The sequence below is a fragment of the Mustela erminea genome, chromosome 11, assembly GCF_009829155.1.
Source record: "Mustela erminea isolate mMusErm1 chromosome 11, mMusErm1.Pri, whole genome shotgun sequence".
Taxonomy (NCBI): domain Eukaryota; kingdom Metazoa; phylum Chordata; class Mammalia; order Carnivora; family Mustelidae; genus Mustela; species Mustela erminea.
In genome coordinates, this window is record NC_045624.1 from 62,930,251 (window position 1) to 62,954,836 (window position 24,586).

The window sequence follows — 24,586 nt, forward strand, 5'->3', positions numbered from 1 at the left end:
TCCCCTAAAGACAAAGTCTCAGCATCCAATTTACCTGACAAGATTTTCATTGTCTCCAGTTCCCTTGCAAGTTGCACATTCAGTTCGTAAATCTTCAGCCTTAGGCTTCTTTTGTAATACAGACTGCCTCTGCCTTCTCTCTCTAGGAATTCTTTCCTGCCATACAAGGGAAAACAAAACAAAACATAAAAATCAGGATATGGGGAAAAAAGAAATAATTTAAGCAAGAAAGTTTCTCAAAGTTTAGATTGTGTAAAAAATGCTTAACTTATTCCAACCTCATGTTTTTCTTCTTCAGGAATGAAACTTCGCTTTCGTCCTCTGGTTCTCTAAGAAAAAAAAAAATTCCACAAAAATATCTAATGTTTAATTTAATAATAAAAATAAATATTCTCTGTTAAATGTTACTGCTTAAGTTAAGCACTTGGAAAATTAGTATTTCTAATTAATACTGTACTGCTCTAGTGCACTATTACAATTTATGTCACAAGAGATAAAAACATGACAAATTAAATGCACTTTATAAGCACTTTACTTTTAAATTACACAACTATCTGATAAGAAAAATAAATTCTTCAAAATCAACTGGAATGACTTCTCAATACCTCACACGTCATACAACTATGATTCATCCAGAGCATTTAAACCTTCAGAACTTACATGACTTTTATATCCGAAATGTTAAACCTAGGCTCATACTACTTCTAATACTCCTGTGTGTGTGCAGAGTACATACATGTTTGTATAACATAATCAATCAATTTTTAACTGCCATCAAAAAGTGGGAGTAAAAGACCTCAGATGTCCCCAAATCCTAGATGAAATAAAACTAACTAAAACTCAGGTTCCATGCCAAGAATGGAGCTTACTTTAAAAAATTTTTTAAATTTTAAAAAAGAAAAAGAAAAAAAAACTAAAACATGGTATAAATGACTTATTTTATTTAATTTTTTTAAAGATTTTTATTTATTTATTTGACAGACATTATCACAAGTAGGCAGAGAGGCAGGCAGAGAGAGAGAGGAGGAAGCAGGCTCCGCCCTGAGCAGAGAGCTGGACTCGAATCTGATCCCAGGACCCTGGGATCATGACCTGGGCCGAAGGCAGAGGCTTTAACCCACTGAGCCACCCAGGCGCCCCTAAATACTTATTTTAAACTTAATTAGTTGAAATTTTATATCCTATATTTCAGAACACATTTACCATTAGAATGATGACATCTAAATGTTAAAAGTAATTACAATAATAGTATTGTATCCAATATGTTCAAAATCTCTACCCACATTGCACAGCCTCTTGTAGATTTATAAGCCCCATGTGCAGACCATAGTTCTTTAGAGACTGAAAGAGAAAGAAGGCACCATTCCCACAAATTCTTTTGTCTGACTGCTAATATCAAGGAACATTCCCAAATTAGAATAGGTACCAAATAATCCTAAACAGAACTGATATCCAGTATAAGAACCCTGATGTTTTCTTAAATTACTGTCATCTCAGTTATTCAAAATACTGACTCCTTTGTTATTTAATATCATGGCTAACTGCATACTGTTTAGCCTGGCCAAAGATAACCAACAGTTAACTAAATGAGTCATTCAAAAGAAGTAATTTTATAAACAACATATTCATTTACATTTGTATTGCTACTCAGTATATTTTAATTATATTATGGAAAAGTTAGAAAAAGTAAGACTATACCATGAAAAGGCTTTAAATGCAGGCCCTATATTTGTCTATTCTTACTTCTAAAAGCACTGAGCCTTGCTCCTCAGAATACCAACATAGCTCCTAAGCACTGGCATGCCCTGGGAGCTTGTCAGAAATGTCGAAGCTCATGCTTTCACCATACTGAATCAGAATCTGCCTTTTAACAAGATCTGCAATTGAATTAAACATACATGAAAGTCTAAGAACATCAGTGTAGAACAGCCCTTAATATTGACAACACTTACCCAAGTTCTGCCTAAAACCTTGAAGCTAGCTCTTTACATATTCATCCTCCCCTTCAGTAACATTCCTGTCCTTTATAGTCTTTTATACTTCAACTTCTGTCCTCCAAAACAATTCACTGTAAAACTGGTAAGAACCATTCATACTCATCTTTCTAGACCCAATTAATCTTAAAACAATATGTATTAGATAAAAGCTCAATAAATTTGTTTTAATAAAATAAGTGGTTAGATCAAAACTCATAAATAATTATCCTAGATAATGCAAATGATAAAACAGCTGACAAAATGGATAAATTATTATTCCCTTCTTCAGTAATCTATTTTTAAATTTGCATAGTTTATGCACACGGGCATTTCAATGAGCTGATCCAAATAAACACTACCAAGGGGAAAATACTGGGGGCACCCAGCTGGCTCAGTTGGAAGAGGCTGTGACTCTTGATCTCACAGTCATTAGTTCAAGCCCCATGCTGGATGCAGAGGTTACTTAAATAAACAAAACTTTATGAAAAAAAAAAAAAAGGGAAAATATTGAAATGACTCCTTTCAGTTCTACAAACATCTAAGAATGCTCATGAAGCCTCACACATTTCCCTATTTCTCTTCATTCACCCCATCTTTAGGTATTGAAATAGCAAATCAGTTTACTACTTTAGTAATAAACTACTTGTAGTTGGGTTGTTGTTTTTTTTCATAGTAGTCAACTATTGCTAGTTTTTTAAAATTATAGAATCATTGAATTAATTTTTGAATTACATATATATTTATTTTTGAACTACTTTATCTAGTAGCAAACTATTACTAATTTTTGAATCATCTAATCATTGAATGATTTTTGAAATACATGTGAATCCTCTAAGTTCATGTTTTCAATTCTTTTGAAATGAAATAATTTACTGTTTATTTTGGGGGAGGGAAGGGAGAGAGAGAAAGACAGGAGAAAGGAGGGGCAGAGAGAGAGAGAAAATCTTTTTTTTTTTTTTAATATTTTATTTATTTATTTGACAGAGAGAGAAAGATCACAAGAAGGCAGAAAGAAGGCAGAGAGAAAGGGGGAAACAGGCTCCCTGCCCAGCAGAGAGCCTGATGTGGGGCTTGAAACCCAGCGCCCTAAGATCATGACCTGAGGGCGCCTGGGTGGCTCAGTGGGTTAAGCCGCTGCCTTCGGCTCAGGTCATGATCTCAGGGTCCTGGGATCGAGTCCCGCATCGGGCTCTCTGCTCAGCGGGGAGCCTGCTTCCTCCTCTCTCTCTGCCTGTTTCTCTGCCTACTTGTGATCTCTCTGTCGAATAAATAAATAAAATCTTTAAAAAAAAAAAAAAAAAAAAAAGGTCATGAATTCTTATACTTAAAGATGCTGCCATTTTATTAAAGGTAGGGAAAAAGAAAGAAAGAAAGAAAGAGCCCAGAACTGTCAGTATTTTCCTGGTTGGAGGACTTGGTATTTATGGAAAGTTGTGTTTGGATTAAAACCTGTTTTCTCTTTTCTTTTTCTTTTCTCTTCTCTTCCCTTCTCTTCTCTTCTCTTCTCTTCTCTTCTTCCTTCCCTCCTTCTCCCTCCCTCCCTCCTTTGCTCCCTCCCTCCCTTCTTTCTCTTTCTTCCTTTCCTTTCCTTTAATATTACTGGTGTGATACGTGCCAAAGAAGAAGCTTTCTGTAATTTACTTTAGTAATGGATCATGTTAATCATTGTACTATATAGAGTACCAAATTGGGTGGAATATAGTGTCAATTTAAGGTATTGAGGACTCCTCTTCATGGGTGAAGTCTCTGCATGTTTCAAAATAGATGAATTCTTCCTTTAGACATCACAGTGTTATAGTTCATTTAAGTATTCAAATCAGAATAAGAGATTTGCCTTCTCATAATAATTTTACTAATTTCTGCTTGGATTATACTATTAACCTTGGATTTGGCAGGCAAGAAAAGTCACTGAAATCAGAGTCGAGATACCTGGGTTTGCAGTTTACTTCTGTCAGTTACCAGCTGTGTGATAATCAGGTCACTTCCTTGGGCTGCTTTTTCAGAGCTCTGAGATGCTATAATTTCATATTGCTGTAACACCTCTTTTTCTGGCTGGAAGTTGTTTAGTTCTTTAAAATTACCACAGGAATACATCAGTGATTACATTTGATAATAAGTGTACTTAATTTAAAGTTACTATTTTATATGTTACAAATATATTCACTTTAAAAAATAGCACTTTAGGGACACCTGGGTGGCTCAGTTGGTTAAGTGGCTGCCTTCGGCTCAGGTATGATCCCAGCATCCTGGGATCGAGTCCCACGTCAGGATCCTTGCTCGGCAGGGAGACTGCTTCTCCCTCTGCCTCTTCCTGCTGCTCTGTCTGCCTCTCTCTCTCTCTTTGACAAATAAATAAATAAAATCTTTTAAAAAAATAGCACTTTAATAAGACAGATAGAAGAAATTTATAGAGAAATATGACTACATCATTGTGTGATAGTATCACTTATTGGCATTATGCTCTATGATACTAATAACAGTCTGGATACTAGCCATACTATCATCATACCAGAGGTTTAAAGGTTTAAAGTATTAATAAGAAATGCTCAGTAGGGAGCCTGCTCCTCCCCTCCCCCGCCTACTTGTGATCTCTCTCTCTGTTAGGTAAATAAATAAAATCTTTGAAAAAAATTTAAAGAAATGGTAAATTATTGGGGGCACCTGAGTGGCTCAGTTAGTTAAGCTCAGGGTTGTGATTTCAGCTCAGGTCATGATCTCAGGGTTGTGAGATTGAGCCCCATGTCAAGCTACTTGCTGGGCATAGAGCTTTCTTAAGATTAAGATTTTCTCTCTGGGCACCTGGGTGGCTCCGTGGGTTAAGCCTCTGCCTTCGGCTCAGGTCATGATCTCAGGGTTCTGAGATCGAGCCCCGCATCGGGCTCTCTGCTCAGCAGGGAGCCTGCTTCCTCCTCTATCTCTGCCTGCCTCTGCCTACTTGTGATCTATCTGTCAAATAAATAAATAAATAAAATCTTAAAAAAAATAAAAATAAAAAGAATTCGTGACTGCCTACAATCACAAGAGACAAGATATCTTAAACACGGTGTCCCTGAAAGAATCAGAAAATGTTAAGAGGAATTAAAGGAAAGAGAAATGATGCAAAAAGGAATAACAAAAACATGTTTGGCTATTTCAACAAATTTCAATTATCCAAAAGCCTGCCTCATCTTAGATATATAGAATTATTCATAAGTGGGTGGTCATTTCATGATATACATTGAGGCTGACACTATTTTAGAAGCAAAAAAATAAATAAAGAAAAAGCAAGCAAGCAAGCAAGCAAGCAAGGAGCCGGGTAAAAATAGCATGTGGAAAAAGGAAGAATTGTATTTATCAAGTATATGCTTTAGAACTTAACACAGATGTATTACCTCAAAGTTCCAAATAACTGAGGGTTCAATTGCAAGTTGTGCTTTCTTTTGTAATTATCAAGGTATTAAGAGTAAATAAAAGTTTGAAACTCACTCCAAAACTTGATGTATTTCTATTTTTTTTCTGTGTTGTTATTTTGTAAGAATTTTATTTGCCTAAGGAATAAGGACATTCTGAGTTGCATAGATCACCTGGCTCTTTATCTGCCTATGGTAGATTTTCTTGAAAACAGAAGGTCATAAAATATCCATAAAGAGAGTAGCATGGTATTACAGACAATATATATAACTTAAAAAGGAATAAATATTTTTAGCTACTAAGCATCATTTCAATAGTTTATTCAACTGAAACAAATAATTAAATGTTTCAATAACTTCACTCATTTGGACTAGGAAACCTGTAAAAAATTTTAATTAATTCTTTAGTGCTGGGGTTATTTTAATGTTAGATGCATGATGATTTTCCCAAGGTTAGAATGATTCATTTGACAAATGAACTAAATTTAAAACTAAAAAACAGTGTCTCAACATCTTTGATATCACTAAGATGGGTTTCACATATTCACTGTGTATTGTTTTCTTTAAATTTAAAATGGATCTTTTTTATGACAGTTAATAAATAAACCATATGTGGTTAGCAGAAACACAGAATGCCTCCCTGTATAATTTCTATACAAAAAAAGACAAAATGCTCATGAACTGAATTCCAAATTCAATGTTAATTAGGACAATTAGGTCAAACCTTGAAAACCTGTGAAGCTAAAATTCAGATTTATGCAGAGGAATAAATGCCAACAGCTGTGCGGCAGTTACACAAAAATCCTACAGTATAACTTATTTTTAATTTTTCAATGTTATATAACATAAAATTCCTAAAAAAAACAAAAAACAAGTATATGTTTCCCAATTATAAAAAAAATTGAACACACTCATATATTAAAGCTCATAAAATATTTAAAATAAAATATTATACATATAAACAAGGTGTGAATAAAGCACCATCTGTTTCTATTGGCTACTGGCATATAACAGATGGAATGGTGATCACCAAAAGAGAGTGTTTTCCTTTCTTGTCAACTGGCTGTAGAGTTTATTTTTTATCTAATTTAATTTATAGCAACAGGGTTAGGAAAATACGCTGAAGAATAAAATCATGACCAACTTTTCTTAACACTCTAAATTAAAATAACCACAAGTCTAAAAGTAAAAAACAAATTATACATTTTACATGTTAATAAACATTCCTATAAAACCCTTCTCACAAATAATGGTATATTGGGAATAAATAAAATCCTGAAGCTCTGCCTATTCTGTTTTCCTTATTCCACACTCCAGGAAGTAAATAAAGTGATAGATTCCCAAGAGGCAAAGGCACAGCAGGAGCCTTTAGGCTCTGAATAGGATTATCTAAACTAAGGATACCCATAGTAAATCTCTTCTAAGTGAGCCAAAGTGAGTTAAATATAGTCAAGTTCACCACAAAAATTTTTGCCAGGGTTTCTTTCAAGGATCTATAACAAACAGAGGTTACATAATCTGTTAAGTACCTCAGAGGTCACCTTGAGTCTAATAACAGACTCTATAACTCTGATATTTAAAGCCTCCATGTATAAGTTTCTTCCTAGAACTGCAATAATTTAATTTAAAAAGTATAAAGATAACAAGTAAGTTAAGAAACAATGCACAGTAGAGAGACTAAGAGAACCATAATCATTGCCTGCTGAACCCAGCCTGGGCCTGGACACTCTGTGAATATATTATCTCGCAATGTTGGGTTATTCCAGCCAAAGACATTTCAAGTGCCTGTAACTGATTTGTATATATTTATAAAATCTATTCAGAAATTGGTCCGATGATGTACGTGCTTTGCACTGGGTGCAGCTGAAAGCCTTCAGACCCGTGGGGGACTTGGTGGGATGAGCCTGCGCCGCTGGGGGACCGGGTGGGGGGGGGGTGGAGCTGACCAGGCCATCTTCCCTGCGGTCACAGGCATTTCATTGCTGGCAGGGTTGAGGTCATTTCCATAGGGCTTTAGTCATTTCAGTAGAGCTGAGTCCAAACACTTCTATGTTTTCACTAAACTAGAACCAAAAATTATACATACACACAGACATACACACACAAAACATAATCTAGTTTCTCAAAGTCTCAGAGGACTTGGGTTCTGACTTTGTTAAACAGGCCTCTATTTTGCATGTGTAAAATTAGTTTACAAACAAATGTAATGGAAGTAAACTCTTAGGATATTTGATTATCTCTCAAATTAAGAATGCCACTTGGAAAAGGCTATTGACTTAATACTGTTAAGTTAGGTGGAAAACAGTTTAACCACTTGTTTAAGCCTTTTTTCCAAGTGATAATCTATAACAACAGGTGCATCCTGAAAAGACAATATGGTTTTAGTCAAAGTTGCTAAAAGGTATTTTGACTTTTTATTGCATTTATTTTCCAAAAAAGGAGATCTGTAACACAAAATAAAATGTATGAGATAGGAAAAAAGATGTACAACTTCAAAGAGAGTAGAAGATGATGCATGTGTATAAAAGACTACAAGAAGATAGGTTCCAATAAGTCCTTTGGCACTTGTATAAAAGATGAAAAGTCACTAGATAACAAAGTGTAAAGAAAACGAAAAGAAAATCTGAAAGCTTTCAAGTTACATTAAAGTCATTAGAAAATATGCCAAAAAGTACAAACATCAATTTTAAAGTAACTTCAAAAGGGACACAGGTAAGCTAATTTATATTTTCTTCAAAAGTAATTACTTGCATAAAAGCAAGTGAAAAGTTTCCAAAGAAAAAATAATGCAGAGAAAATGCCTAAATAAGAAGATATTTACACAAAAGTATCCTGGGCTGCCTTTAAGTAATTCTATAGTTTTGCCAATGAAATATGATGAATATATAAAGTGAAAAGGACCAATTCCCTTCCTAACAATAAGGAGCTAGAAAAAAGACTCTTCCAAAGTATACTAGCTTCAGATGTATAGCCACAATGAAAGATGGAAAGAACTGTGAAATACTAAGTACCTGCTGTGAACCAAACCTGGTGAAAGGTAACAGACATATAGTAGTAAACAGGACAGTTCCTATCCACCTGGGAGTTCATGTCCATGAGTTCAGTGATATCAAACAAATAATTATATTAATAATTATTTATAAATATGTTAAGTGCAAACCAAGGTAAAGCATAAAAATAATATCATGTAATACTCAGATCTTTCAAAATCTCAACTACAGTCAAAAGTGTTCTTAAATTTCAGCATACGTCATTTTTAATACCACTGAATACCATTCAGCATAAGTCATTTTTAATACCATTTAATACCATTAATACCATTTTAATACCATTAATAAGGCTATAAAACTCAACATTCACCTTAAAGATGGGTATAGAGAAAATGCTTGAAGGCAACAAAAATTCTCAAAAAACACATTTAACTGGCTACTCTCAGGTAGGAATGGGGAAAAAAAAGGAATTCAGAATGGCAAGAGGATGAGAGAATCAAGGATGATAGCAAAAGCATTACTAAAATGACTAAATACAGGATACAAGTAAGATACTGGAATTTTAAATGAAGGCAAGAGGTATGCGAGTAACTATGCTGCTCGATAATAGTGACAATAAGATGGCTATTAGACTAGGAATATAAAGAAGGATCCATGATATACTGAGGTCAAAGGAATTGTGGTTAAATCATGATTATTTCACATACATCTTAAAATTAAGTATTGGTTCATATAGTCCCTTCTCTTTACCCAATTTGGAAAACTCTTCATAAAATATCCCTGATGACTTCAACTATTCCACAGAATGAGGCAGCATGTTTCATAGGAAGACAATTCTAATTGTTGGTCCAGTTTTACTGTCTGAACTCTACCTAGCATTCATGTAACAGAAGTTTAAGTGTTTAAAAATAAATAGCCAGGTCTCTATTATGTAAAGGGTATCTGTTCATTTATTAAAAAAATAACATACAAAAAATTTAATTCCAATTGTGATAAGGACAGTGAAAGAAAACAGTGCTATGGCAATTTTTTTTTTTTTAAGATTTTCTTTGAGAGGGAGGGAAGGAGAGAGAGGAAGAGAGAGAGCACATACATGAGCAAGGGGAGGGAGAAGGAGATTCCCCACTGAGCAAGAAGCCCTATGTGGGCTCCCTTCCAGGGCCCTGGGATCATGACTTGAGCCAAAGGCAGGTGCTTAATGACTGAGCCACCCAGGCACCCCAGCAATAATCTTTCAATTATTTCTTCGAGTACCTTTCTGGAATTTCATCATATTATCACATTAGGTTTTTCTTGCTTAGCTCATACAAACTAAAATTAAGGATGTGGGCAATAATAATAGAGGACTACTTAAAGCTTTACCAACAGATGTGTAATCTCAGTCATTTTTCATTTGTTTAACAGTCCAACTAGAAACATCATTTTAGCACTGTTACATGGTACACATAAAAGAGTGGGAAAAGGAGCTGCATCATTTTTTTTTCTTTTTAAAAGATAATCAGTGTCATTAGTCAGTGAAGAAATACAAATCAATCAAAATGAGATACTACTTTACACCCACTAGGATTACTGTATCAGAAGGACAGGTAATAAGAAATAAATAAATAAATGTTGGTGAGTATTTGGAAAAACTTGGGTCCTCACACACTGCTGGTGAGAACAGAAAATTATATGGCCAGTTTAAAAAACAGTCTAGCAGTATCTCAAATGCTAAAATTAGAGTTATCACAAGACCCAGCAATTCCACTCCTAGGTATACAACCAAGATAAGTGAAAAACTCACATTCACACCAAAGTTTGTACATGAATATTCATGGCAGCATGATTTGTAACAGCCATAAGGTGAAAAATAAAAACAAAAACAAGCCCATAAATGTCTCATGTGACAAGATGAATGGATGAATTTTAAAATCTGGTACAGCCATAAAATGAAGTATTATACAAATAACAGAAGAAATTAAGTACTCATAAATGCCATAATATGAATAAGTCCTGAAAATATTATGCTAGGTAAAAAAATTCCAGTCAGAAAACATCATGTATTATTCCATTTTTAAAAACATTTTATTTATTTATTTGAGAGAGAAAGAGTGTGCACACACAGAGGGAGAGGGAGAAGTCGACTTCCCGCTGAGTGGAGAGCCGGATGTGGGGCTTGATCCCAGAACCCTGAGATCATGACCTGACCTGAAGGAAGATGCTTAACCAACTGAACTACCCAGGCACCACCATATTATTCCATTATGGTACGTCCAAAACAGGCAAATATACAGTGATAGAAAGTAAATTAGTAGTTGTCATGGCCCGAGGCTGGGAGCGGGGAGAATGTAGTCACTGCTGATGGGTATAGGGATTTTGTTGGGAATTTGGGGCAGGGCACCGCAATAAAAATGTTCTAAAAGTAGCTGTGGTAATGGCTATACAACTCTATGAATTTACTAAAAACCACTATATTATACAACTTTAAATGAGTGAATTACATGGTATGTGAATTATATCTCAATAAAACTATTATTAAAAAATCATCGGCCATTAAGCTGATCAAGTTAATTTTAACTGTAGCAAACTTTAAAGAAAAATGAACCAATTTTCCATTACCACATAAATGATAAGTTTCTATATTTAACTTACACTTAAATAAAACTAAAATGCCTTTCAAAATTATTTCAACATCCATCAGTGTTTAAAAAAAACTATTAATCAATATAAAACACCCACTGAGTTTTTTACATAATTTAATGATATAAAACATTTGCATATGAATAAAATACTGTACCACTGGAACTTTCCAAAAATATTAAGGAATGTGCCATTCATTTCCAACATGCGTGGCTTCAAGTAAAAAAATATAGTGTTATAAATCATTGTCCCATTTTTATTTTAAATGTGAAAAGAAATGTACAAATTACTCTATATTAGTTTCTATCACTGCTGTTAACAAATTATCATAAACTCAGTGGCTTACAAGAAAACAAATCACTACCTTACAGTTCTGACATGGGTGTCACTGGGTTAAAATTAAGGTGCTGGCAGGGCTGCATTTCTTTCAGGGTGCTCTAAAGGGAGAATCAGTTTACTTGCCTTTTCTATCTTCTAGAGGGTGCCAACACTGCTAGTCCCCTTCTTTCCATCTTCCAAGGAAGCCAATGCTGAATCTTTCTAACCCATTGTCTGTAGTCACATGTCCCTTTTATTTACAACCAGGAAAGGTTCTCTTCTTTTAAGTACTTATGTGATTAGACTGGGCCCGGATAACTCTGGTTAACATTCCACCTCAAGGTCTATAACTTTAGTCATACCTGCAAAATTCCTTTTGCTATGTAAGAGAACATATTTACAGGTTCTGAGGGTTAGTACATGGACATCTTTGTGGAGGACCATTATTCCACTTACCACACCGTGAAAATCACCACATAGTAGGAAATAAAATGCTACTTTGGGTTAAAATTCACTAACATAAAGGTATAAGGGATTCCACTCCTTCCTTATACTGTCAAGAGATTACTCCTCTCCCACCAGACACAGGAGGCCTATCCTCTGGAGAAAAATAACTAAACGCTCACAATGGATAATCAGGCACAGAGAAGGGAGCAGTGATGTAGCAAAGAGAAACCAGGAAGTTTACATGGAATTCTGCTTTCTGAACTATGAGATCTTTAGCCCCTTTCTCCTCACCTGTCCAGGAGTCTGGCAGTCAAAATTATACCTACCACTTAACTGATGAGAGAATACTTCTAATGAACTGATGTGGGGAAAAACCTGTAGATACTGACATTTAAGATGTTCTCAAAGAGAAAAGCCCCAATCATAAAACCATCTCTATGGAAAAAAACAACCCCACATAAACTTAATTACTATTAAATATATATGTGAGTGGACATCTAAGGATCCCTAGTCATCTAAAAGCGTCAACATGAAAGGGACAAACATGAACAGAATTAGGAAACCCAAGGAAACAAAGACAATGAAGGATTAAAAAGAACAACTGAGAAGTGATTATTACTGAAGAGGTAAAATAAGTTTCTTGCCATCATGAAAAAAAAAATCTGTTACTAAAAGAAAAAAAGAACAATAAAAATACACATGCATCCCCAAATCAGAAATTCAGTAAGAGTTGGAATATAAAGTTGAGAAAAACCTCACAGAAATAAAAATAAAAAAGAGAAAGGGGGGGGGGGAAGGAAGGAAGGAAGGAAGGAAGGAAGAAAAATAATGAAAATATTAGAAGGGCGCCTAGGTGGCTCAATAGGTTAAGTGTCTGCCTTCAGCTCAGGTCATGATTTTGGGGTCTTGGGATCAAGTTCCATATTGGGCTCCTTGCTGAGCAGAGAGCTTGTTTCTCCTTCTGCCTGCTCTGCCCGCTGCTCCCTCTGCTTGTGCTCTATCTGACATAAATAAATAAAATCTTTAAAAAAAGGAAAAAAATATTAGAGAACTAATCTAGCAGCACCAAAATACAATTAGCAGAAGTTCCAGAAAAAGAGAACAGAAAAGAGAATAAAAATTATGAAAGAAATAACAAATATTAATTTCTCAGAGCTACAATACATAAGTTTCTAGATAGAAAGGACTAACTAAGCTCCCAGAAATGAATAAAAATGTACCACAGCAAGCAAGGTACTCAATCATACCACTGAATACACTCAGAAAAGAGAAAATACTAGGAATTTCAAGACAGAGGACAGGGACACCTGGGTGACTCAGTGGGTTAAGCCTCTGCCTTCGGCTCAGGTCATGATCCAACGGTCCTGGGATCAAGGCCCATTGATTCTCTGCTCAGCGGGAGGCCTCCGCCCAGCCCCCACAGCCTGCCTCTCTGCCTACCTGTGATCTCTCTCTGTCAAATAAATAAAATCTTTTAAAAAAATTAATTTTTAGACATGTAAGATCTGAAAAACTTACCTCTCACTAACCTTTACTAAATAAATCATTGAAGGAGTTGTCCCATCAAGGTAAGAGACTAAATGAAAAAAAATTAAATGCAAGCAAAAAAAAAAATTCCACCTGTGAAACTTTAAAAGGAAGTCCCATGATGATGATGAAGAAAAGTCCAAGGATGACAAAGAAAAACCAGTTCAAGATTACAGCTGGAGGAGAAAGGGCTCCAGAAGAAATACTTAAGAAATTATTTGACATGACTGACCATATCAAAAATTGTGTATATTTTAAATTTTTTTTAAGAGTTTGTTTATTTATTTGAGAGGCAGAGATCACAAGTAGGCAGAAAGGCAGGCAGAGAGAGAGAGGAGGAAGCAGGCTCCCCACTGAGTAGAGAGCCCACTGTGGGGCTCAATGCAGGGCTCAATCCCAGGACCCTGAGACCATGACCTGAGCCGAAGGCAGAGGCTTTAACCCACTGAGCCACCCACGTGCCCCCCAAATTGTGTATATTTTAGAAAGAAGGAAGGAAGGAAGGAAGGAAAAGCAAGAAAGAAAGAAAAGAAAAAAGCTAAAAAAGAAAAGAAAAGAAGGAAAGAGAGGTTGATTTACAAAGAAGTTGAATGTTCTATGAAGAGTTGCTTTTAGATTCAAGGAGACTAAAAAAGTTGAAAAACAACATTAAGCAAAGGAAGTCATTTTTAAAACTCTATCCATGCCTTCCTTTAAAAATAAACTGAATCGGGGGATGCCTGGGTGGCTCAGTTGGTTAAGCAGCTGCCTTCGGCTCAGGTCATGATCCCAGTGTCCTGGGATTGATTCCCACATCAGGCTCCTTTGCTTAGCAAGGAACCTGCTTCTCCCTCTGCCTCTGCCTACCACTCTGCCTGCCACTCTGTCTGCCTGTGCTCACTCTCTGACAAATAAATAAATAAAATCTTTTAAAAAAATAAATAAATAAAATAAACTGAATCAGGATGCCTGGGTGGCTCAGTGGGTTAAGCCTCTGCCTTCGGTTCAGGTCATGGTCTCAGGGTCCTGGGATTGAGCCCCGCATTGAGCCCTGCATCAGGCTCTCTGCTCAGCAGGGAGCCTGCTTTCCCCTCTCTCTCTGCCTGCCTCTCTGCCTACTTGTGATCTCTCTCTCTATGTCAAATAATAAATAAAATTTAAATAAATAAAAATAAACTGAATCAATGAGAATCCTTTAAATTTAATTAGTGGGATATAGTCTCAGTGTATGGTTTCTTTCGGCATCTGCCTCACCCCTGCCTACTCAGTCTTACAACAATAATACAGTAAAAAGTGTTCTTAAACTGAGAAAGCATGTTTCTATTATTGCTAATCAATATTTTGTCTCTGGAAAGTCATTATCATAAAAAAGTCAGTATGAAATTGACTAAGTAAAACAATCAAATGTCACTTTGAAAAGTAAGTAAAAGGACAATTTCAAAAAAATAAAATCGTGGAAACAAGACAATATACAATATACACATCTGGTAGTTGAAAAATGCTGAAAAAATGTCTCCTGGAAGCATTCATAAAATTTTTTTAGAAGAACCCTAATTATAAAGATAATGGCCAGAAAGGGAAAACATGAGATTACCAACAAATATGGTCTTTAAAAATAGAGCAATTCTTATTACTCGTCATGAAGCCTAATTACAAAGTATTACTATTGCTAGATTCTTTTAATAACAATGTGTGTACTTTAACCTCTAATCAATAGTGGATTTTAGTTTTTAAGATTTTATTTATTTATTTGAGAGAGAGAGCACAAGAGAGAGAATCCGAGCGAGGCAGGGGTGGAGGGTAGAGGTGGAAGGAGAGAGAGGGAGAAGCCGATTCCCTGCTGAGCAGGGAGCCTGATGAAGGGCTCAATTCCAGGACCCTGAGATGGTGACCTGAGCCAAAGGCAGAGGCTTAACCACTGCATGGTCCCCACAGGCTTTCAAACTTCCCACAAATTCTCATTTTCTACCCACTCAACAGTGTTCTCTGGGCTGATCATCACTGTCAAATTCTTTGATCTGGAGTCAGTTCCTACCACCTACTCAGTGCTTCAGGATAGATATATCATTTATGGTTTTTCTAATGTTTGGCAGAACCCCTCTGACATATGGTAAAAGTTTTCTTGACATCCACACCCTCATCTATGCCAACAGTAATATAAGTCCTTAATTCCCCACAGAGTGAATCCCATTTTCCTGACCACACCTTTAGCCACTAAGTTGCTGAAAGCACAGGAGCCTGTGATTCTGGTCCAAGGACAAGTGCTGGGAACAATCACTGTAATCCTGCATGGAAAAGCAGCATAATGATGCACTTAAAAGTTTGGCCTTAGAAGCTACCTTAGTTTGATTCCTGGCTATGTATAACATTTAGAAGCTGTATATCCTTGGGCATGTTCTTGAAACACTTTGCCTCAGTTTCTCAACTATAAAATGGCAATGACATTTGTAACTACTTCATAGCATAGCAATGACAATTAATATAAAATACAAAGTAAGTAACAGATAATGGTTAAATAAAAATATGCTTTTCAGTCCTTTTCTTTCCTTAGACTCAGTCCTTCTATTTGTGTCCAATAATAAAATAGAGAATATGGTTCCTGGGAGACTGAAATACTGAGGATGGGATATTTGTGAGCCAATTTAAGATGATGTTACAAAGTTACATTCCTGGAGCAGGAAATAATATGTGAAGAATTTTCTAAAACCAGATCATTCCTCTTTTACTTATTAATAATATTTCATTATTTCCATGTTTCTTGAACTATGCCCATATTACTTTTCCATATGATTCACGGATCACTTTTTTTTCTTATTTTTTGTTTGACAGATACACCAAAAGAAATTTCAAAGTACAAAATATATACCCTTATGATAAACATAGATTCATGGGCTGGGGAAGGGTAATGTTGGGAGGAAAGCCAAAGGAGACTATACTTTTGAATTTCTTATAACAAAAAAATATTCACTTTCATAGTTAATATTTTCAAAGTGTTACTTTCATAGTTAAAATTTAATTTAAAAGTAATTCTTTCAGAATCAATTTTAAAAATTTTTTTTTTTTTAAAGATTTTATTTATTTATTTGACAGAGAGAGATCACAAGCAGACGGAGAGGCAGGCAGAGAGGGAGATAGAGGGAAGCAGGCTCCCTGCTGAGCAGAGAGCCCGATATGGGACTCGATCCCAGGACCCCGAGATCATGACCCGAGCCGAAGGCAGCGGCTTAACCCACTGAGCCACCCAGGCGCCCCCAGAATCAATTTTTAAAAATAATAACCTAACAATTAAATATGAGACAATTAAATATGAGATGACATGAAAAAAATGAAAATATGGATCAGAGAGAATCTCCATCTTTGCACAAGAAGAATATTTTCTAGAAATATAGTATTTTCATTCTTACAACTCAAAAATAGCTCTTTTAACCCATTATTTTTAAATACCTTTAACTCTTTAAAGCTATCATTTATTTCAAGTAACTCTTCTGGCTAATCTTTTATCATCTTTGGGTAGAAAAAAATTAGGAAGAAAAAGTAATACTGGGACTACTTACTTTGAAAAGCATCTATCTTATCGGATCTACTGTCTCAAAATGTGCTATCGTCATTCAGAGTTCTATAAATCCTTCTTAAGGAAATCAGAGTAGAATAAAATGCAAAATTTCCTCAGCATCTAAAAATAAAAATATAGTAAGGTTTGCCAAAGTGTTCTATTCCCCATTGCACTCTCCAGCTACGATAAATGGAAACTGCCTGTCAGCAGAAAAAAGTGGATGCCATTCTTCTAATAGCAGCCTTATTTGGCACAAAGCAGGCACTCAAGCACAAAAATTGAGTCCACGGGCCCATCTCTTAACACTGATCAAATCAAATGAACAAATCAAAAAGATATTTGTTGCTTAATAAAAAAAGCTGAGATACAATAAGCCAAATGTTTCACGTAGATTTGGAGTAACTAGTTAGGAAACAAAAACCACTATATACTTCTCCAGTTTCACTGCCAATTCCAAAGCATGCACTCTTTTTTTCTACAGCAAGTTTCACAGTATTCACAATTTAGAGGGAAAAAAGAAAACCAACATAGAATAGCAAAATAAATATATGCTGGTGGCTAATATATACACACATGCTGTCAGTATGCTCACAGATTTGCTGCTTCTATTTTTTTAATATCAATTTCCTCAAGGTAGAATAACCTTCAAACATTTTATTAATTAACTTCTACACTACTGCACTGTGACTTTTGAAAGCAGTGACACCAATGCCCTTGTACAAGCTTGCGGGGGGGAACATTTCACACTTAACAGAAAGTGCAAAGAAAAAGAGTGTTGGATCTTGCATTGAATGTGAACAAATTCAGGTACACAAGTTAGTAAGTGGATTTGTAACTGTCTTACGATAGATAACACTATGCTAAAGAAAGACACATGAACATTCTGGTATCACATTCCCAGCTATGCTACCTAAAAACCAAATGTTTTATAACTTCATTTGAACCTCACTTAAATTTCTTCTACAGACCTTAAAAAAGAAACAAAACCCACAGGGTATTAATTCAGGCTGAGGTTAAGTCCTATTCTGCCTACTATTTGTAAGATCATGGTAGGTTACTCAAGCTTTCTGTGTCTCAGTTTCATTTTGAGTAAAATAGGTGTTATAATAGTCATATACTAACTAATTTTTTAAAAGGGGGAGTGAGTCAGAGGATCAGTACAGTGTCTGGCATGTGATGAGTCCTCAATAAACGTTAGGTATTATTATTATTATTATTAAACAATTTTAGGTAAAGGTAGGCTAATCCCTCATGTCCTATTCTGACCTACTAGCCTTTGAAGAAAGTAATGAAGTGAAATAGCCAATGATCGAATAGTAGGAAGAAGGAGAAAATAATACAATGGCTGGATTTATTAGTAGCATGGATAAACAGAAGTTAAATTAATAGTAGTAACATACCAAGATTTACAAAAATACTCCAACATGTAAATCCTTTCCATCCCTCTTTTGCTTCTTTACTACCACCATGATGTTACTTTTAATCATAAAGATATAAAGTATAAAAGAAAAAGTATAAAAGAAAGTAATAGCGGGGGAAGAAAATATGTTCAATAAAAATGTGACTTCAATCTGGCAGCCATGAAAATTTTATATTTTTGATGGTTCTCAGAGACAACTCTATAGAGACAGTCCTTCAAAAGAAAATTAAAGTGCTATATATACTTAATCATACTATAAAGTCTGAATTTAAAAATAAAATTATTTAATAGAATACCAATTTACATATCCCACAAAAAAGATTCTTGAAATAAGAGAAAAATCATTTTTACTAGCATGAAATAGCCCAAACTTTTCTAAAAACTGTGCTAGTACTATAACCCAAAGGAACTTAAACTTAACAGAAATGGATAGAAAGTTGTAGAACAAATGATCATTTTTAACAGTTTTATTTAGTGATATATTATTTTGAATGAGAAATTAAAGCTTAGGATATATGTCATGAATTCCCTACAACACAAAGCTAAATTTTATTTAAAATTTTGATAGAGTAATAGGACTATTGTGAAATGAAGTACACTTTGATCAGTAATGACAAGAAAAATAAAAACTAATAAAAGAATTATTATAAGAAATTTAAGGACAGAATATCAAAAAATGTAATATATGTACTAAAATAAAAAGTATAACTAAGAAGATACTAGGAACAATTAAAAAATTAAACAAAAGGAGAGATAAATCACTTATTTATTATGAAAGATACTTGGTTATATAAATACTGAGATATTTATGAATCAATTCAATGGATTAAAGTATCAAATAATAAAAGGAAGAAGTAACGCCATTCATACAAAATTCAAAACTTGCAAAACTACGTATTACTTATGAATACACACATTTGGAGATTCATTATTAAAAAAAGAAAAGAATGAGAAATATAAAGTTGAGAACAGAGGTAACCCCTGTGCTAGATAGATGAGAATGTAATTACCAAGGATTCACAGGGGACATCAAAGCCTTTCGTAATGTCTGATTTTTGAAGCAGGCTGGTGGATACCGTGGGCATTCATTATTATTATGCTTTAAGTTGAATTCATAAACCATAAATTATATTTCATGATTAACAATAAATTCTTAAGAATGACCAACAGCAATATGATGGTTTCTTTCTTTGACTCCTGAGTATATGTTCACCCTTTGTCTTTCTCACCTCTTAAACTCTGACCTCAGATTTCTGTGATGATTATGACAAACAGGTAAAAAATTACCGTGTTTCTTATTGGAATCTTCTTGGGTTCTGGAGGCATATCCTGTGGAACAAATTTCACTGGTTCCTTAATCTGCCTCCTTGATCGTTTGGTCCCATCTGGTAAGGTTTCCATGGCCATGTCTGCTTCCATGTCACTGCTCCCTGCCTGGTCACATTCTGAACACTGCCTACATAAAGAAAAAAATGTAAGTTCATATATTTATTTTTATTTTCTAGTATTAGCTATGGTTTTGATTAATAAAAATTCAGGTACATGTGAAGAATATATAAAAATACACACTCCTGTAAGAATGACAATAGTAAATATATAAAGCAATTCCTGTATCCCTGTAAGTATCATAAACACATACAATAATGCTATATGTTTAAGTGAACCAACGTAAGAGATTCAGCACTGATGGTGAAGTCCAAAGTAACAGAAATCTGTCTCTCTACCTAGAAAACAACTGCATGGGCAAATTGTTTGATGTAATTATTTTCAAACTCTGGACTCTAGTAAAGGCTTGCAACTTCCAAGGAAAAACTTACACAGGTAAACTGCCATTAATTTCAGTCAATTTCAGCTCTAGGCAAAGTCACAGCTACCCATTCTCCAACCAAGCCATACAGCAGGCAGAACACTGCACATGTTCCTGCAGTAGCTTACAAACAGCTATTAGGAGCCAGGATGGCCAAAATAAACCATGTCCTCCAAATATTGACATCTGTGCTCTGATCACAGAAGTACAAAGAGCTGGGTAAGGTCCCCTTGGACTGAAATGTCTTCTAGAACTTAAAATTATTCCCCACCTTCATTTTTCTCCTTGCACCCTTTTGGGAGCCAGACACAAAAGACATGGGCACTCAAAAATAAGTGCATATAGGGGCGCCTGGGTGGCTCAGTGGGTTAAAGCCTCTGCCTTCAGCTCGGGTCATGATCCCAAGGTCCTGGGATCGAGCCCCGCGTCGGGCTCTCTGCTCCACAGGGAGCCTGCTTCCTCCCCCTCTCTCTCTCCGCCTGCCTCTCTACCTACTTGTGATTTCTCTCTCTCTGTCAAATAAATAAAATCTTAAAAAAAAAAAAGTGCATATACAGGAAAAATTAGCAAATGACCAGACTTGCCCAGGGAAAGGCTCAGAAAAGACATAAAAAACTGTAAGTTGACACCTTAGACTGATCCTCAGCATAGACAGCACACTATGATAAGAAACAAAAACAAACAGAAACATTAAGAGAACAAAGCAAATGTTGGAAATGGTTGAAAATCTCATTTCCAAAGTTATCACATTATTAAATACAAATGTCCAGTTTCTGAGAAAAACCTCACAAGTTAATCAAAGAAAAAGGAAAGTATGGCCCATTAAAATGGGGGAAAAATTAACAGAAACTGTCCCAGAAGAAGACCTTAAGGCAGAACTGCAAGACAAAGAATTATTTTTTAAATGTTCAATGAACTAACAGAAATTGTGCCAAAGACAGGAAAATAATTTCTGAACAAAGCGGAAATATCAATAGAGCGATAGCCTAAATATAAACCAAAAGGAAATTCGGGAGATGAAAAGTACAATAATGGAATAGAAAATTTACTAGAGGGATTAAAAGGACAGATCTGTGCAGCAAATCTGAAAGAAAGAACAATGGAAACTACAAAGTCTGAGGAACAAACAGAAAAAAAAAGCTTGGAAAAAAGTGAATAGATCCTAAGCGGCAAGTAAGGGCATTGACAAATACACCAACATTTGCACCATGGAAGACCCAAAAGAAGAAAAAGGGGGAAGAGATAAAATGTTTAAAGAAAACTTCCTAATTTGATAAAGGAGATAATATGAAATCCAAGAAGCTCAACAAGTACCAAACAAAATAGACTTAAAAAGTCCCACACCAGGATGCATTATAATCAAACTTTCCAAATAAAAAGACACAAAGAGAGACTTGAAAATAGAGAGAAATTCAGAATCAGCACATACAAGGGATTTTCAATAAGATTACAGGCAGAGCTCTCATCAGAAATTCTGGAAGCCAGAAGGCAGTGTTATCAATATATTAAAAGCGTTAAAATGACCAGAAAAACTGGGGCGCCTGGGTGGCTCAGTGGGTTAAGCCGCTGCCTTCGGCTCAGGTCATGATCTCAGAGTCCTGGGATCGAGCCCCGCATCGGGCTCTCTGCTCAGCGGGGAGCCTGCTTCCTCCTCTCTCTCTGCCTGCCTCTCTGCCTACTTGTGATCTCTCTCTGTCAAATAAATAAATAAAATCTTAAAAAAAAAAAAAAAATGACCAGAAAAACAAACAGCAACCAAAAAAACCTATCAACTAAGAATACTATGTTCATCAAAATTGTCCTTCAAAAGTGTGGGAGAACTTAAGACAATGCTAGACAAACAATAGCAGGGGGTGTTTGATACCACCAGACTTGTACTACAAGAAATGCTCAGTGGAGTCCTATAGGGTGAGGGGAGGGGGGAAGGACACAAGACAGTAACTCAGAGTCCATTATGGAGAAATAAAAATCTCAATAAAGGTTAATACACGATCAATTATAAAAGCTAATATTATTATAACAATGGGTTGTAACTCTACTTTTGTTGTTTTTACATGAGGTAAGAGACTAATACATTAAAAAAAATTAATACCATAACAGCTTATACTATTATAATCGTTTCTTAAGTCCACATGCATGTAGAAAAAGGATTTAAATAAGATATAGAGGGGTACCTCGGTGGCTGTGTCAGTTAAGGGACTGACTCTTCATTTCAGCTCAGGGCTCTGCACTGTCCATTGAGTCTGCTTAAGATTCTCTCTCCGTCACCACCCCCCAAACCTCCCTCCCCATAGGCACTCTCTCAAAAATATAAATAAATTAAAAAATAAGATATACAAATGGCTAATAAGCACAAGAAAAGATGCTAAACATTACTAAGCATTAAGGAAATGAAAATCAAAACCACAATGAGATAGCACTTCACATCCAACAGGATGGCTATTTTCAAAACAAAAAACAGAAAATAGTAACTGTTTGCAAGGATGTAGAGAAACTGGAATCCTGCACAGCTGCTTTAAAAAGCAGTATGGTGGGCACCTGGGTGGCTCAGTGGGTTAAGCCTCTGCCTTCGGCTCAGGTCATGATCCCAGGATCCTGGGATCGAGTCCCACATGGGGCTCTCTGCTCGGCAGGGAGCCTGCTTCTTCCTCTCTCTCTTTCAGCCTGCCTCTCTGCCTACTTGTGATCTCTGTCAAATAAATAAATAAAATCTTAAAAAAAAAAAAGCAGTATGGTGGTTCCTTAAAAAATTAAAAATACAATTACCATATAATCCATTCTTAAAGAGGTATCTCTACACCCATATTCATAGCAGCACTGTTCACAACAGCTAACTGTGGGAGCAACCCCAGTAACTACTGACCTATAAATGGATAAGTAAAATGTGGTACATATACAATGGACTATTACTCAGCTTTAAAAAAGAATATTCACAATATGCTATGACATTGATGAACCTGAAGACATTAGTCTAAGCAAAACAGACCAATCACTTAAAAGACCAATACTATATGATTCCACTTACATGAGGTACTTAAGAGTAGTTAAAATCATAGGGAGAGAAAGTGGAGTAGTGATTGCCAGGAGCTGGAGGGAAGGGAGGAATGGGGAGTTATTATTCAATATGTATAGAGTTTCAATTTTTACAAGCTGAAAAATGTCATAGAGATAGATTATTATAGTATTTAATATGACAATATAATAATTACTAATGTACTTAATACCACTGGACTATACCACTTAAAAATGATTAAGATGGTAAATTTTATGTTATGTGTATTTTGCCACAGTAAAATGTCTGAACAAACAAGAGTAACATTAAAAGATAATTAAACACTGAAATTTCAGTCTAATCAGTACAGCCCAGTAGAACTCTGTTAGAATTATCTATAACTGCACTATTTAGTACAATAGCCACTAGCCATATATAGCTATTGAACACTTGTAATGTGTGACTAAGAAACTGATTTTTAAATTTTAATTTTAATCAATTTAAATCCAAGGAGTCACATGTGGCTAGTGGCTAACACTTGGACAACAAAAGTCTACAAAATGATTACTGATAATCTTAATATTGCCAATTATAAAGGCCCACTTAAAAATTCATTAGAAACTGTTAAAAGTAAGTTTTTTCATGTATTTTCTTTAAATTTAAAGAAATTAAATTTAAATTAAATTTAAATTTAAAGAAATTTTTTTAAATTTAAAAGAATGATCAGGTTCTTTAGAAGTCTAACTTACAGTGTTATCTCTATAAAAATAGTTATAATACAGAAAATAATGTTTCATATTTAGTTTACTTATCAGTACCTTAGTTTCTTAAGTAATCTTAGTTTACATCAGTACCCTTGAATGAATCTTAGAATTCCCTCACCGAGTATTTTCAAAGATTTCTTACTATTTGAGGTCATACTGCATCAAAATTCACATATCTTGCTAATACAGTAAACATTATCAAACTAATATCTATTTCTTAAGAGTGATAACTTTAAATTCAAATTCCTGTAACAGAGTTAAATGCAATATGACATTTGTGTTAATAAGACATATACATTAATTGTTAAAATGCAAACTAATATTCAACACTGTTGCTGTTTTTTTTTAAAGATTTCATTTATTTGTTTGACAGAGATCACAAGTAGGAAGAGAGGCAGGCAGGGGGTGGGAAGCAGGCTCGCTGCAGAGCAGAGAGCCCGATGCAGGCTCAATCCCAGGACCCTGGGATCATGACCTGAACTGAAGGCAGAGGCTTTAACCCACTGAGCCACCCACATGCCCCTAATATTTAAGGCTTTTGTCTTAATATCTAAAAATTCTCATTCATTTAACCAAAATTGTTGAGGAAAAATTTTAACACTAAAAAAATGACCAATAAGAAAAAAAAAAAAAAGTAGGTAATTTATCATGTGTTACTCAAAAAGTTTTATATATCTATTGATAGAACATCCAACCACTTCATTCCTTGGATTCACAGAATGCCACGGATATTAACATACAGAGCTCCTGGGTGGCTCAGTTGGTTTTGGCTCAGGTTGTGATCTCATGGGTAATGAGATCAAGC

General features: G+C 35.1%; 1 protein-coding gene across 10 annotated transcripts in view; it reads right to left on the bottom strand.

The window, feature by feature from the left end:
• The window catches only part of PHF14 (PHD finger protein 14), a 170,767-nt gene that overhangs the window by 73,732 nt on the left and 72,449 nt on the right, over window positions 1–24,586 (bottom strand). For 7 of the 10 annotated variants that reach the window (XM_032303977.1, XM_032303975.1, XM_032303974.1 and 4 more), the window contains exons 14-16: window positions 19,506–19,674; window positions 279–329; window positions 35–156 (exon numbers count right to left, since the gene is read on the bottom strand). In XM_032303977.1, coding sequence (XP_032159868.1) covers window positions 35–156; window positions 279–329; window positions 19,506–19,674 — 342 coding nt within the window. Of the gene's footprint in view, window positions 1–34; window positions 157–268; window positions 330–19,505; window positions 19,675–23,050; window positions 23,113–24,586 lie in introns of those variants that run through there. The other 3 variants (XM_032303982.1, XM_032303984.1, XM_032303983.1) reach the window with 3 other exon arrangements.